This window comes from Rhinatrema bivittatum, chromosome 9 (genome assembly GCF_901001135.1).
Source record: "Rhinatrema bivittatum chromosome 9, aRhiBiv1.1, whole genome shotgun sequence".
Classification (NCBI taxonomy): Eukaryota; Metazoa; Chordata; class Amphibia; order Gymnophiona; family Rhinatrematidae; genus Rhinatrema; species Rhinatrema bivittatum.
In genome coordinates this window covers 46,322,472-46,338,579 of record NC_042623.1, presented here as the reverse complement: position 1 = coordinate 46,338,579, position 16,108 = coordinate 46,322,472, and the positions used below count along the sequence as shown (strand labels likewise).

Here is a 16,108-nt window from a genome sequence, read left to right as displayed (position 1 = left end):
TATCGGACGATATTTTAAATCGTCAAAAAACGATTCACATCCCTATTATGGAGTCTCAGTTTCGTGGACCCTTGGGCCGACCTGCAGGAGACTGGGAAAGGTGGTCAATATCTCTAGTATGTGGCAGGTCGGGAGGCAGATGTTCAGGCAGGACGTAGAGGTGCTCTTCACCCTGGAAGCTGATACTCCCCCGGGAGGAGCCCGTAGGAGCCCAACTGCTGGGACTTAGGCGGCTTCACCCTTGGAAGCCGAAGCCCCCCCGGGAGGAGCCCATAGGGGCCCGGCCGATGGGACTTAGGCGAGTTGTTGATCAGGACTGAGAACTGGAACCAGACTAGGACAGTAGTTAAGTACTATAACAGGGCTCGGGTTCTGGAACCAGGCAGGAACTGTAGCAGGGCTCGGGTACTGAAACCAGGCAGGAACTGTAGCAAGACTCGGGTACTGGAACCAGACAGGAACTGTAGAAGGACTCGGGTACAGGAAACAGGCAGGAACCGTAGCAGGCAAGCAGGAACCAAGCAGGTACTGTAGCAGGCAAGCAGGAACGGAGGGAGTAGCAAGGCAAGTCACTCCGGGGCATGACGCAACAGGGAACCAGGAGGTAAGCCCGTTGCAAGGCCAAGACTGAGTGCCCGCGGCCGGCTTATCAAGGCCGCGGCGTCTGACTTCAGGAACTGGGCGGAGTCACCGCTGGCGGGAAACGGCCTAGAAAAGCATCCAAGTGGCGCGCATGCGCGCCTAGAAGCAGGGCATACATGGAAAGCTTCCCGGCGGCGCGGCCCCCGTGGGGACGCCACCAAACAGGGCGCAAACCAGGCCTCCAGAAGCGGGAGTAGGTCCAGAAGCACAGAGGTAAGGGTCTGGTCGCGGCACTTGCGGCCAGAACCGCAACAGTACCTCCCCTCTTACGCCCCCTCTTAGCCGGTCCGGGTTTACTTGGGTGGTCCAGATGGAACTGCCGTAATAAGTCCTTGTCGAGGATCTTAATCTGGTACTAAACTCATCTAAAACTGAAGTTCTACTCATAACTCCCGATAACAAACCCACAGTCTGTCTTCCAACCAACCTACAAACCACTCATGTAAGGGATCTAGGTGTCCTAATCGACAATAAATTGAACTTCAAAGCCCACATCAACAAAACAACTAAAGACTGCTTCTATAAACTGCAAGTCTTAAAAAGGATAAGACCACTCTTCCACGCCAAAGATTTCAGAACCATTCTCCAAGCCCTCATCTTCTCCAAATTAGACTACTGCAACGCGACTCTTCTGGGCCTCCCCTCCTCATATACAAAACCACTCCAAATGGTCCAAAACGCAGCAGCACGTTTACTAACAAACACCAGAAAAAGAGACCACATCTCTCCAGTCCTTCAAGCCCTCCACTGGTTACCAATCCACTTCAGAGTAATTTACAAATCCATCACATTATTATACAAAATCATTCACCAACACACCATAATCGACCTACAAATTCCTCCCGGTGTTCACGAATCAACAAGACCGACTAGGGAAGCCTACACAGGATGCCTCCTTGTTCCACCCGTAAAAACTACTAATCACAGAACCTTGAGAGACCGAGCCCTTTCAACAGCAGGCCCTCCGCTATGGAACTCTATCCCACCAGATCTAAGAAACGAACAGTGCCTCTTAACGTTTAGGAAAAGACTTAAGACATGGCTTTTCAGGCAAGCCTTCCCGAACTCCACCTAACAAGATCCATCAATGACTCCTATGCTAAGTAGCTGTATATAGTGGACTCCATATTTATTTTGTTCTCTTGTATATATAGAGGACTCCTTATTTACATTATACACTTGTATATAATTATCCTCCTCTATCTCTTTTATTTCTTATAATCCCAGTTCATGAACCCTGTTAATTGTAACTGCTTCTCTTCTCCACGTTTATTTATGTTTTTGGTTATATTCTTGCACCCCTGTTTTCTGTAAACCGACATGATGAGAACGAGTTCTTGAATGCCGGTATAAAAAAACCTTAAATAAATAAATAAATAAATAAATAAATGTTACGGGCCGGTTCCCAAGAATTATCCTCGGGTCCGCAACCCTCCCAGGCAAGCAAGTACTCCCAGCAGCGTTGATGGAACCGGACATCCAAGACCTCATGTACTTGATACGTAACCTCGTCCGGTACTGAAGGGTCCGATGGTTCAGGAGCCCGGGAGTGGTATCGGGATAAAACAAGAGGCTTCAGCAATGACACATGGAACACGTCGTGTATATGCATGGAGGAGAGTAGGCGTAATCGGTATGAGACTGCTCCCACTCGTTCGGCAACTCGAAAAGGCCCACAAAATCTCAGAGCTAGTCTTCGAGACGAAATACGTAGCTGTAGATTTTTTGTACTAAGCCAGACGCGGTCTCCTGGGAGGAAGATGGGTGCTGGCTGACGATGCCTATCCGCCCATTTCTTGGTGGACTGGGCGGCTTTATGGATCTTTCCCTGGATAGACGTCCATAAGGAAAGAAGCTGGCAGGCTGAAAGTTGCACTGCTGGGAGTGCACAAGGTTAAGGCGAAGGCAAGGGTGGTTGAAGTTGCTTCCCATAGACGACGAGGAAAGGCGAACTTCCAGGAGCAGCATGCGTGTGATTATTATATGAGAACTCCGCCCATGGGAGTAGTTTGACCCAATTATCTTGTCGTTCATTCATGAACGAACGAAGAAAAGTCTTCAAGGTTCGGTTAGTCCGTTCCGTTTGCCCATTACTCTGGGGATGGAACGCAGACGAAAGACTAAGTTGCACATTGAAGCGTTTGCAAAGTGCTTTCCAATATCGAGCAGTAAACTGTGGTCCTCGATTGGAGACTATATCCTGTGGGAGACCGTGAAGTCTAAAGATATGCTGAGCGAAGAGGTTGGCTAGGTCAGGTGCAGGAGGCAACTTTGGCAAGGGGACAAAGTGCGCCATCTTGGAGAATCGGTCTACGGTCACCCAAATGACCGAATTACCTCCTGAGACGGGAAGATCCACGACGAAGTCGGTGGAGATGTGGGTCCAAGGCTCCACCGGGATAGGCAAAGGTTGCAAGAGGACCCTGGGCCTTCTGATGAGCGGCTTTTGAATGGCGCAGGTGGGGCAAGAGCCCACAAAAGCTTGGACGTCCTGTCTCACCGTTGGCCACCAGTAGAATCGGTTCAACAAGTCTAAAGTCCCTTTACAGCCAGCATGGCCCCAGTGAGGGAGTCATGGGCCCAAGTGAGAACTGCTCTCCAGGAGCCACGTGGAACGACGGTCTTCCCTTGGGAGGACACCAAGGTTGCTGCAAGGCTCACTTTCACAGGATCCAAAATATACTGAGGAGTGTCAGGAGTCTCTTCGACCTCAGAGCGCGTCAGCTCGAACATTCTTAGAGTCGGGTCGATAGCGTAAGGTAAAGTCGAACCGATTGAAAAACAGCAACCACCAGGCTTGCCTTGGGTTCAGGCAGTGGGCTTGCTTTAGGAACGCTAAGTTTTTGTGGTCGGTGTAAATCATAACCGGATGGTTGGCTCCCTCCAACCACTGTCTCCATTCCTCCAGGGCAAGTTTCACGGCTAGCAACTCTTTATCACCAACACAATAGTTGCTCTCTGCCGGGGAGAATTTCTTCGAGAAATAAGAACAGGGTAACAATTGTCCAGAATCAGAATACTGGCTCAGCACGGCCCCCACGGCCACATTGGAAGCATCAACCTCCACTACAAAGGGCCTGCTGGGATCCGGATGATGAAGGCAGGTGTCTAACAAGAACGCTACTTTAAGGGCCTCGAAGGCTTGGCAGGCGGGAACAGGCCCATCCACCGCGTTGGCCCCCTTTCGGGTGAGGGCAGTCAACGGGGCCACAATATGGGAATAGTTAGGAATAAAGTGATGGTAGAAATTGGAAAAGCCGAGGAAGCGTTGCAACGCTTTAAGGCCCTTCGGCTAGGGCCAATTCTTAATTGCCGCCACTTTCTCAGGATCTATTTGAAAGCCTGTTGCAGAAATTATGTAGCCCAGGAACGGCAGAGACGTCTTCTCGAAACTACATTTTTCCAGTTTCGCGTACAGACCATGCTCCCTAAGTATTTGGAGCACTTGACAGACATGCTGACGGTGTGAAGGCAGGTCCTGGGAGTAGACTAGCACATTGTCGAGGTAAACGATTACGCAGGTGTTCAGAAGGTCCCGTAACACCTCATTCATAAGGTGCTGGAACACCGCCAGAGCATTACATAAGCCGAAAGGCATCACAAGATACTCGTAATGCCCGTCTCTGGTATTAAAAGCGGTTTTCCACTCGTCTCTGGGACGAATTCTGACTAAGTTGTAAGCACCTTGTAAGTCCAACTTTGTGAAAATCTTCGCTCCCTGGAGCCTATCAAGGAGCTCCGGGATTAACGGGAGCGGGTAACAGTCTCGCTTAGTAATGGAATTTAGGCCTCGATAGTCTATATACGGTCTCAGCGAGCCGTCCTTCTTGCTGACAAAGAAGAAGCCTGCCCCTGCAGGCGACTTGGACGGGCGAATGAACCCCTTGGCCAAATTCTCAGAAATATACTTGGACATGGCCCGGGTCTCGGGTAATGATAAGGGATACACCCTTCCTCGGGGGGCATAGTACCAGGTAACAGGTCTATAGCGCAGTCATACGGACGATGCTGCAGAAGGATCTCTGCCTTGGTCTTGGAAAATATGTCCGTAAAGTCCTCATGAGGTGCAGGAGGACCTAGGGCAGAGTGCATCAACGGACGTGCAGGAGTCCTAGGCACTTTCATACAGTTGGCTAGGCAGAAAGGGCTCTACTTGACAATCTGTAGAGTATCCCACTGAATCGTGGGCGAGTGCTTCTGTAACCACGGCAACCCTAGCACCACGGGGTGGACAGCCTTATCCAACATTAGGAAAGCTATCTCCTCTGAATGGATCACCCCGGTGCGGACGAAAATGGGTGCAGTGGAGATCAGGACAGGTCCTGGAAGGAGCATCTCCTGGATAGAGGTAATTCGTAACGGGACCTCCCGTCTCTGCGTAGGGATTTGCAACTGGGAGACTATGTTCTGCAGGATGAAATTACCTCCGGCTCCAGAATCCAGGAACGCCATAATCTCAATGGACCCTCCAGGGTATTCCAGGGTAACAGGCACGGTACATTGAGAAGCTGTAGCACAGCCTAGGAGGAGCTCCTCCCGACCTCCTAGGCTTTGGCATTTTCTGCACGCTCCTGGCAGCGTGCCAAGAAGTGGCCCTTCTGACCACAATACCAACACAACTTCAACGAACAGCGACGTTGCCTCTCTTCAGCAGAGAGCGGGGCCCGACCCAGCTGCGTGGGTTCGCAGGTGGGAGCATCAGGACGGGAAATCTTAGGAGAGGGCACAGGTCTCGCCGACCCAACAGCTGAACTGTGGCGAGAGAAGCGTTGCTCCTTGGCCCGTTGTTATAGGCGACGGTCAATGCGGGCGGCCATCTCTATCAAGGTGTTGAGGTCCTCCGGCAGATCTCGAGCAGCAATCTCATCCTTTATACATCCGGAGAGACCCTCCAAGAAGATGGCCTTAAGACTACCATCCCGCCAACCTACTTCTTGGGCTAAAGTCCGAAACTCCATAGCATAATCTGCCAAGGAGCGAGCCCCCTGACGGAGTTGCAGCAGATCAGATATAGCCGTGGCTACTCGGGCGGGCTCATCAAAGGCCTGTCGAAAGTTCGAGATGAACTGTTGTAAGTTCGTTAGTGAGGAATCATTATTTTCCCAAAGGGGAGAAGCCCAGATTACGGCTTTCCCATCAAGCAAGGACAGGATATACGCCACTTTCACCGCATCCGAGGGGAACTGCTGGGGCAACAGAGAGAACGGTATAAAACATTGGTTCAGAAAGCCGCGGCAGGTCCTTAAATCACCAGCGTAACAAGAGGGTGCCGGCAGCTGAGTCACTGAAGAATCTTGACCCTTGGGTACTGGTTCTGGGGCAGGCGAGGCCCTGGCATCCAAACGGGCCGATAACTCCCCTACCGAACCAGTAAGGACCTTGAGGTACTGTTGTTGATACTGTAGCTGCTGGGCCAACCCTGGCAGATCCAAGGGGACAGGCGCATCCGCCGAGTCCATGGCCTTGCAATCTGTTATGGAGTCTCAGTTTCGTGGACCCTTAGGCCGATCTGCAGGAGACTGGGAAAGGTGGTCAATGTCTCTAGTATGTGGCAGGCCGGGAGGCAGATGTTCAGGCAGGACGTAGAGGTGCTGTTCACCCTGGAAGCTGGTACTCCCCCGGGAGGAGCCCGTAGGAGCCTAACCGCTGGGACTTAGGCGGCTTCACCCTTGGAAGCCGAAGCCCCCCCGGGAGGATCCTGTAGGGGCCCGGCCGCTGGGACTTAGGCGAGTTGTTGATCAGGACTGAGAACTAGAACCAGACTAGGACAGTAGATAAGTACTGTAACAGGGCTTGGGTTCTGGAACCAGGCAGGAACTGGAGCAGGGCTCGGGTACTGAAACCAGTCAGGAACTGTAGCAAGACTCAGGTACTGGAACCAGGCAGGAACTGTAGCAAGACTTGGGTACTGGAACCAGACAGGAACTGTAGCAGGACTCGGGTACAGGAAACAGGCAGGAACCGTAGCAGGCAAGCAGGAACCAAGCAAGCAGGTACTGTAGCTGGCAAGCAGGAACCAAGCAGGTACTGTAGCAGGCAAGCAGGAACAGAGGGAGTAGCAAGGCAAGTCACTCCAGGGCACGACGCAACAGGGAACCAGGAGGTAAGCCCGTTGCAAGGCCAAGACTGAGTGTCCGCGGCCGGCTTATCAAGGCCGCGGCGTCTGACGTCAGGAACTGGGCGGAGTCACCACTAGCAGGAAACGGCCTAGAAAAGCGTCCAAGTGGCACGCGCGCGCGCCTAGAAGCAGGATGTCCATGGGAAGCTTCCTGGGGCGCGGCCCCCGCAGGGACGCCACCAAACAGGGCGCAAACCAGGCCTCCAGAAACGGGAGTAGGTCCAGAAGCACGGAGGTAAGGGTCTGGTCGCGGCACTCGCGGCCAGAACCGCAACACTGGATGCTAAATATAAATCTAATAAGCATTTTATTTAATGGACTTTTGAAGTGGAAGATCTCTTAGCAAAATTGACTTGGTCTTGTAGGTTTTGAGTCTTAAGGCAAAGTGGCACAACCATAATTGAACTTTGTGGTACAAGTTTTGTGTGCTCTCTTGGTTAGCTCAGGTAGATTTAAGCAATCCAAAATTGTCTAACAAAGGAATCCATACTTCCTGATAAAAAGCAAGGTTTTATATTTTCAGTCTTAGGCAACCAGTTTTTTAAGTCAAAGAACAATGCCAAATCCAACTGACCCAGATGGAGATAAGACTGCAGAAAAACTTCAAACTTTTCAGAGTAAGCCTAAAAACCTGGCTCTTTAAACAGGCTTTTTATAAAGAGAATGGAGAAAGCAAATAAGATCGTAACCCGGCACCAAATATGTTGTTTTTAATTTCCTTTTTCTTTCCCACCTTTAAACACACCTAAGATTGTTTTCTTTATATATGAACTGCAAAAGAAACTTTCAACCTAACAAAATCAATACTCAACAAATAGTTTTATATTGAAAGAACCCTGTTACTGCACATTGTTGGCACGTCTATAATGTTTTAGCTATTTTAAATTGATTTCTAGTACTTTATGTGCCTTTTTGTAAACCGTTGTGATGGTTAATTTATTGAATGACGGTACAGAAAAGATTTTAAATAAATAAATAAATAAATAAATAAATGCATAAATAAATAAATAAATAAATGCTACATGTTAACTGTGAAACAGAGTTTGGAAATTTACTTGAGATTCTCAGGTCTCAAGCAGCCAAAAAGGTGAATCGCAGAATACAGCACGCAGTTGTCAAACCCCTGCTCAAAAAACCTTCCCTAGACCCCAAAGACCCAGCCAACTACTGTCCCATCTCAAACCTTCCCTTCATCACTAAAATCATGCAAAAGGTGGTAAACTCCCATCTTATGGACTACCTCGAAGACAACAACATCCTTCACCCCTCTCAATTTGGCTTTCGTAAAAACTTGAGCACCAAAACACTCTTACTCTCCCTCACTGACGCCCTCCTCACTGGCCTAGACCGAGGTCATAGCTTCATCATTGCCTTCCTTGACATTTCCTCAGCCTTTGACACGATAAGCCACAATCTTCTCCCTTCCCGCCTAACTGACATTGGCATCTCTGGCGCAGCCCTCCTTTGGTTCAAATCCTACCTGGCTAATAGAAAATTTTCTGTAAACTAGGAAACTCAGAATCCACACATCTCTCCCTCACCCAAGGAGTCCCCCAAGGCTCCTCTCTCTCCTCCACCCTATTTAATATTTACCTCCTGCCCCTATGCCAGCTACTATCTGAACTCAGCCTCAAATTCTACATCTACGCAGATGATGTACAAATCATTATACCTATACAAGAATCCATCTCCACAACGCTAAAATTTTGGGAAAAATGCCTCTCCTCCATTAATTCCCTAATCACTAACCTCCACCTCGCCCTCAACTCCTCTAAGACTGAACTGCTCCTCATCCACAACCACCAAACACTCAAGCTCTCACCAACTAATGACCCAGCTTCCAGCTCCTTTGCCTCACAGCCTCCAGTACGAAACCTGGGTGTTCTAATTGATCAACACCTAAACCTAAAAAATCACATCAACTCTGTTTTAAAAGAAGGCTTTTACAAGCTCAACATTATAAAAAAAACTCAAACCCTTACTCCACACCCACGATCTCAGAACAGTCATTCAAGCAACACTTTCATCCAAACTGGACTACTGCAACTCCTTGTACTTAGGCCTCCCCTACTCCACAATCAAACCACTCCAAATGCTATAGAACGCAACCACTAGAACCATCATGAATGCACGTAAATCCGACCACATAACCCCCCTCCTAAAAGACCTCCACTGGCTCCCTATCCCATCATGCATCTTATTTAAGACCCTCACCTTTATTCACAAATCCATATACAAAAACAACTCCACCTGGCTCAATAAACCTTTCCGATTCACGCACTCCTCCCGCCCAACCAGAGCAAATCTCAAAGGTACCCTGCACATCCCATCCCTCAAGAATGCCCGCCTCACCTCAATAAGGGATCGCGCCCTATCAATTGCTAGCCCCACTCGTTGGAATGCCCTACCTACAAACCTCCGCCTTGAGCCCTGCCCCTTCAAATTCAAGAAAATGCTAAAGACCTGGCTTTTCCACCAGGCATATCCAGACTAGATCCACGTATTTCATGACATCACCTCATCACCTTACCGTTAACTTCATGCACTCTAAGTTATTATGTTTAAGTTATTACGTTAACATTACCTCTCCAGTTCTCCTTCTCAGGCTCCCCACTATAGCCTACTCTATCTGCAGCACCGTTGTTGCACCATGTTGCATTTTGCTGTCCCTTCCCCGTTCATTGTATTTTCCATCTATTGTTTAATGTAAACCGATATAATGTGCCCACTAATGTCGGTATAGAAAAACTGTTAAATTAATTAATTAATTAATTAATTAATTAATTAAAGTTTTCCATTTTATTGGTAGAAATTCCAATCCACCTCCTATCAACTAGTTAGGAAAGAATGCTATTATGTCAGACAGCAGTTTTTCTTAAATATTTATGAACTGTACACTGAAAATTAAGGAAAAATAACATAAAATTACATTTTGACATTGCAAGTGCTTTATGACGTTATCATTCAAGAAATGCAAAATATATGGCATTATCCCTTAAGTCTTACATTGAGACTAGTTCTTAATAAGTACAAAGTCTTACTTTATAATGTCTTGATACTTTTCCAAGAATAATTTTCTAGAGATTCTCTAGGTAGATAAATACACAGAGAAAAAAAACCTAGCATGGAAGCCCTGATCACTACGATTCTGTTAAAAGATAACTGGTAACTTTCCTCAAATTCTGCTCTCCAAAACATGCACTTGTTTTGTTTGACTCATTTAATTAACACTTAGTTGACCTTATGAGGTGGCAAAACCTAACTCCTGAGGGAGTTGCTGTTAAAGCAGGAACTTCTGACACTGGGTTCTGTCTCACTTGCTTAACTAAAATATTTCTTGCTTAGGGGAAATTGATTGTGCTTTGAATTATACTTCCTTCTACTTAGGGGTTTTCCTTAATTGATTGCGCTTTGATCTCTGGGCGTGTGATAGAGCTGTTTTCTTGTTTTCCCTCCAACCCACTCACCTACCCTTGTGTCAAATCTATACTCACAGAAGGTAATTTTCAAAAGATTGATGCACAAAAAAGGTCATATATACGTGTATGTTGAGCTCATGCACATATATCGATTATTCAAATTGGTCCACATAAGCGCATATATCAACCTTCATGAAGAAATATACGCACAACAAATGGGCATGTTTGGGACATGTCAGGACATGGTTAGCACATACGCGCATAAGTAGCTATTTTATAAGCAATTTATGTGCAAATGTCATCAAGACTATGGGGTAAATTTTAAAAAGACTGCGGAGGCATCCATGTGCACGCAGCTCCCAGCGCGCACACATGGACGCACCAATTTTATAACATGTACGTGTCACTGCACGCATGTTATAAAATGAGATACCCACCGCACATGAGCACCCAATTTTATATTGGCACGTGCACGTGGGTTCTGATTCGCATGCACAAGAGAGGATTATTTTGTAAAAAAAACATGCGGCGACGCAATAGGGCCTTTACCCAGTTCCCTATCCCCCTAACCTATCTCCCTTTTCCGCTCTCCACTCTGACCCCTAAACCCACCGTATCTACCCTATTTTACTTTTATTTAAAAACTTACCTGCTCCTGCCTCAGCGGGACAGCGCAAAATGGTGCTGTCCCAGCCAGCCCCCGCCCCCGGCCTGCCCCTTTTTAAAAGCCCGGCACTTCCGCGCATACCGGGAGATACACCCGTGACCGGGCCGTTTTGAAAATGTGCTCGTGTGTGCGCAGCCTGGCCACACGCATATCTTCCGGGATTTCCGCGCGCCAGGGATTTTAAATCCCCTTGTATGCGAGTAAGTTTACTACAGTTATTTTACATGCCAAGTTCAAACTTTCTTTGTGTTTTTCAACTTGGTGTTTGATGGGCTGGCTTCTCTGAGTGAATGGACATGGCAGCAGATTATGGGATGGAAGTGAGTTTGACTCACTGGGACAGACTGGGCCATACTAGGGGCTGGGAGTGAGTGGTGAGGAATCTAATTTCAAAATGACTCTAATAGGCTTATGGATAGTCATGGCACAATGGCTGAGGAGGGAGAAAGAAGAGAGGAGAAGGAGGTACTCCTTAATGACAGTATTCAGGACTAGGGCACACATTTGGATCTATCAGAGGAGTAAGTTGTACGCAAGTTCAGATTCAGCAAGGAAACCATATTGTATTTATGCCAGCAACTAGAATAGGGCCTATACCCTTCCACCCATAGCGGTCACACCTTGCCAGTACATATCAAGGTCATTACTGTCCTGGGCATTTTTGTCCACTGGCACCTTCTAGACATCTCTAGGAGTCACAGTTGGAATAAGCCAGTCTGCCACCTCAACATGTATCAAGCATTTTCTGACTGCATTTCTTGGGAAAACACAGCACTATAAATCTTTCCCTCAGAGCAGATAGCAAAACCGACAAATAATGACTAACATAATGCATGCTTCTCCTCTATCTTGAGGGCTATAGATTGTACTCACATTCCCATAAGTGCAACAGATACTGATTAAACCACCTACTGCAACTGCAAGGACTTCTGCTCCCTCAATATATAGATGGTCTGCCATGCCAATGGGCTCATCATGGCTACTGTGGCCAGGTTTCTGAGATCCAGTCATGATGCCTACATCCTCTCGCAGTCAAGAATTCATGACCGCTTCCAAGAAGGGGACATCACTGGGGGCTGGCTTCTAGGTAGAAATGCACTTATCACTATCATCACACAGCAATTAGCCTATACCTTTTTCTCTCCCTCATACCTAGATGGAGCTACAGCATTGGTCCAGGAGGACCGCTCTAACCTCTACCAGAGAACTGCTCTGCTGCTCAACACTAAGGGATAGCTAACTTTATTTATTTATTGATTGATTAATCTGAAAAATCTTCTAGACTGCATCTTTCTAGTATCTGCTCTTCTCTGTCTCCTCCCCTAGAGGTGATAGAGGATATCCACTCAAAATTGGCTCCTGATCTGTAGCTAGTCCACAGACCACTACAGATGCTCACTACAAAAGAGCCCACTAGCAGACAAGGCAGTCATTGAGAGAGCCTATGGCCTACTTAAAATACCTTTCTGCTGCCTGAGCAGATCTGGGGGATGCATGCTTCATAATCTTGCCAAAACCAGGAGCCTACCTCCTTCAAAGGGACTAGATCATGTGGCCCCGCCCATGCCCCCGGAGCGCCCCACCCACGCCCCGCCCCTTTAGTAAAGCCCCGGGACTTACACGCGTCCCGGGGCTTTACGCGCATCGCCAGGCCTTCCGGGGGCGGACCAGGGGCAGGGCCAGAGGCCTCCGCATGGCTGCTGGACCGGGGATCGTGCACCAGCAGTCAGCCGGCGCACACAACTTACTACAGCCCGAGGGCTGAAGTAAGTTTGGAGATAAAAAAAAGAAGACAAAAAAGGTAGGGGGAAAGAGCAGGGGAGGTAGGGAAAGGGAAGGGAAGGTGGGGTGGAGGGGTAGGGAATGGGGGAAGGCTGCGCGGCTCGGCGCACGCAAGGTGCACAATTGTGCACCCCCTTGCGCGCGCCGACCCCAGATTTTATAACTTGCGAGCACATGTACACCCGCGCACAACCTTTTAAAATCTACACCAATGGTTTATTACTTAATGTAGCTAACACTGAATTTTTACCTATTGTCCTTGCAGAAAATTTTAATCGCCCTTTTTTGTTTGCAATTTGATAATGCTAATATTACATGCTCGAGATTTGGGAGTGTCTTCCTTATTCTGGACCTTATTATGGTGAATCTTTATATTCATTTGTGGTTGTATTGAATATTGGGTCTTAAGAATATTTCTCCTACATGTTACCTTTGATTCAAAGACTTTTCTCAACAAGATTACACTTGCTGTTTAAATTAAAAATGTTATAAAGAAAAAGATATTTTAAACAATCAGGCCTATGATGTGCATTCTGCAGCCCCCTAAACTTACGTTCCAAGGCATGGAAAAGAAGTTCAAAGTCTTCCTTTGTTCTGGGATGCATTCTTCGCTCATATTCACTTCTCAGGCGATCTTCCTTTTCTTTCTTTTTTCTCAACTCTTCTTTCAATTCCCATTCCAGTCTCTGCCGTTTTTTAAGTCTCAGCTGTTCAACTATCCTTTTTGCAAGAAATCTCCTGAAATAGGTCTGAATTATTATCACCTACATGTGAAACAAAAATGGGAGAAGGCTTAGGAGACCAATAGGATACTGAAGAAATCACTTTGCTTTTCTATTTACTGCCCACATCAATTAAACTCAGTTATTATTTCTAAAACACCATTACTGCACACATGAGTACTAAAAATAATTAATATTAACAAGATTTATATTTTACTATATTATGCAAATAAATATTGCCTTAGAAGAGGCCTTAGCAGTCTTAAAACATTCATTGGCTCATGCCACAAAAGGAAAAGATGATCATGCTTGAAAACTTGCAAGCCTATTTTTTTCATAATATTGCCCAATCAACACAATAAAAATGAAGATTTTCCTCGTTGTGTAAATCTTTTTGTTACATAAAGGCTGAGGTTCCTATATCGTACTTTGCAAATTTAGGGTTGTTTTTGAAGAAGCAGGATATATATCTGAAGGAAAAATAGTCCAGACTATTGTGCATTTAAAATCAGTTTCCTGTCCATTGAGTTTATTGAAGATTCTGCATGAAGACATCAGCGGTTATCTTTTGAATATCATCAATTTATCATTGAGGGAAGGCATTCTCCCTTCTTCATTAAAACAGACCTCAGTGCGCCCTATTTTTTTAAAACAGGGCTGCAAATACAGATGTGTTCACTAGTTAGCCAATTTAATTGCTTCCTTTTCTAGCTAAGGCTACTGAGGGCCTTTTTTTGGAACAACTGGCTGAGCATGAGCATGCGGGCCTTAATCAGCAACAATTTTGTTTCAGGAAACATTACTATAGGAAATATCCCAATTCTTGCTAACAAGGACAAGCAGCTAAGATAGACCCTCTGACATCAGTAAAAATGGACATTGGCCTATTTGGGCAATACACAGCTAAATGCAGGAAAAAAATGGACTTTGGCATTTGGCTATGTACAGCCAAATGCAGACACGAGAGCGCCTTCTCATTGCTGTGTACGTGACAAGCCCAAAGAATTTATTAGCCTTACTAGCCGAGCTGGAACCAAAATGGGGTAAAAAAAAAATATCAGCACAGATGGTGCTGTATGGAAATTGGTGCTGCAATAATATTAGGGTCTCTCTTTATGGTCCTAAGTGTCTATCCGGGATCAGAGTTTATCAGCGCTCTGTCAAATGTAAACAACTGTCATTCATCAGAACTGACCGCTTGTTGAACATTAGAGATGTGCATCGTTTTTTTTTTAAATTGTTTCGGGCTTCGTTTTCAGGGCCCCCGCAGGAAATTTTGTTTTTCCTGTGGTTCGGGGGGTTTTTTTCGGGGGCCCCCAATTTTTGGGTTAGTGAGCATTAACGGGTTAAAGTTAGTGCACGCCAACCCAAAAAACACATTTTTCCGAAATTTCAGAAAAATTCCATTCATTTTTCAGTTCCCCCGAACCATGCCGAATTCGACAATTTCCTTGAAATTGCCTAATTCAGAAAAAATGAATGCACATCTCCATTGAACATCAGAACAAAGAAACTGGTAAAAAGAGCGGGAAGGTCTGCTAAATAAAAGCCTTAATTAAGCATTCACCTGTCTATGTATCAGTTGTTGAATTATACATAGGTGGGCCTTGAAAAGGGATCAAGTAACAGTTCTCTTGGCCATCTGTTGTCAGCCCATAGTTACTCATCTGAAGAGAAGGAGGTGACCTGTCTGAGTGCTGTAGCTTTCCACCCCCACTTTGCTGTGCTGTGCCGAGGTGACTTGCAGAGACAAGGTCTAAGAGACTTGAGAGTGAATAGCCTGACGCTTCGGTGACCATGACTCTCCCCTCTGCATCTATGCTGGAGACCGGTGAACGGAGGGACTTCCACCAATCCAAAAACGAAAGTTACTACCTGTCGCCTGGTAAGAATCTGGACTCCATTTCCTACCCCGGAGATTAGTAAGGTAGAGCTTATTAGTATTCAAAAGTAAGTCAGTTATTTACACTTTCGGATAATAGAAGGACTAGGGGGCATTCCATGAAGTTAGCAAGTAGCATATTTAAGACTAATCGGAGAAAATTCTTTTTCACTCAATGCACAATTAAGGTCTGGAATTTGTTGCCAGAGGATGTGGTTAGTGCAGTTAGTGTAGCTGGGTTCAAAAAGAGTTTGGATAAGTTCTTGGAGGTGAAGTCCGTTAACTGCTATTAATCAAGTTTACTTAGGAAATAGCCACTGCTATTAATTGCATCAGTAGCATGGGATCTTCTTAGTGTTTGGGTAATTGCCAGGTTCTAGTGGCCTGGCTTGGCCTCTGTTGGAAACAGGATGCTGGGCTTGATGGACCCCTGGTCTGACCCAGCATGGCAATTTCTTATGTTCTTATGTTCTTAAGTCTTGGCTAAAGATAGGTGAGACCAGCAGAAATTAATGGTAATTTGATAACGCACTGGACGTTAATATGCTTTTATAACTATTGTTTTTATTATCGCCTGTATCCCCAATTGCCTGTGGTTTCCTAATGCAAAGTGTTAAACTTAGCCATGGGTACATTTCGAATAAAACAGATTTGTATTGTTCGGCAGTTTGGCTAATTTTCTAACAACGAACAGGAGGGTCGCTGGTAAATAGTAAGTACATACATAAAGGGAGGTGGAGTTAGAAATCATTGCTCTTCTCCCTACATTACAGTACAGAAACTCTATTGTTATCTACTTTAGATACAATTAGGAGAGGCATTGATAGTGGGTTTAGATACATGATGATATTGATTTATATTACAGCCAGTTTCGAT

General features: G+C 46.2%; 1 protein-coding gene across 3 annotated transcripts in view; it reads right to left on the bottom strand.

Moving 5' to 3' along the window:
• IQUB (IQ motif and ubiquitin domain containing) overlaps positions 1 to 16,108 on the bottom strand; it is a 200,775-nt gene that overhangs the window by 73,431 nt on the left and 111,236 nt on the right. For all 3 annotated transcript variants that reach the window (XM_029616656.1, XM_029616657.1, XM_029616655.1), the window contains one exon: positions 13,182 to 13,392. In XM_029616656.1, coding sequence (XP_029472516.1) covers positions 13,182 to 13,392 — 211 coding nt within the window. The remainder of the gene's footprint in view (positions 1 to 13,181; positions 13,393 to 16,108) is intronic.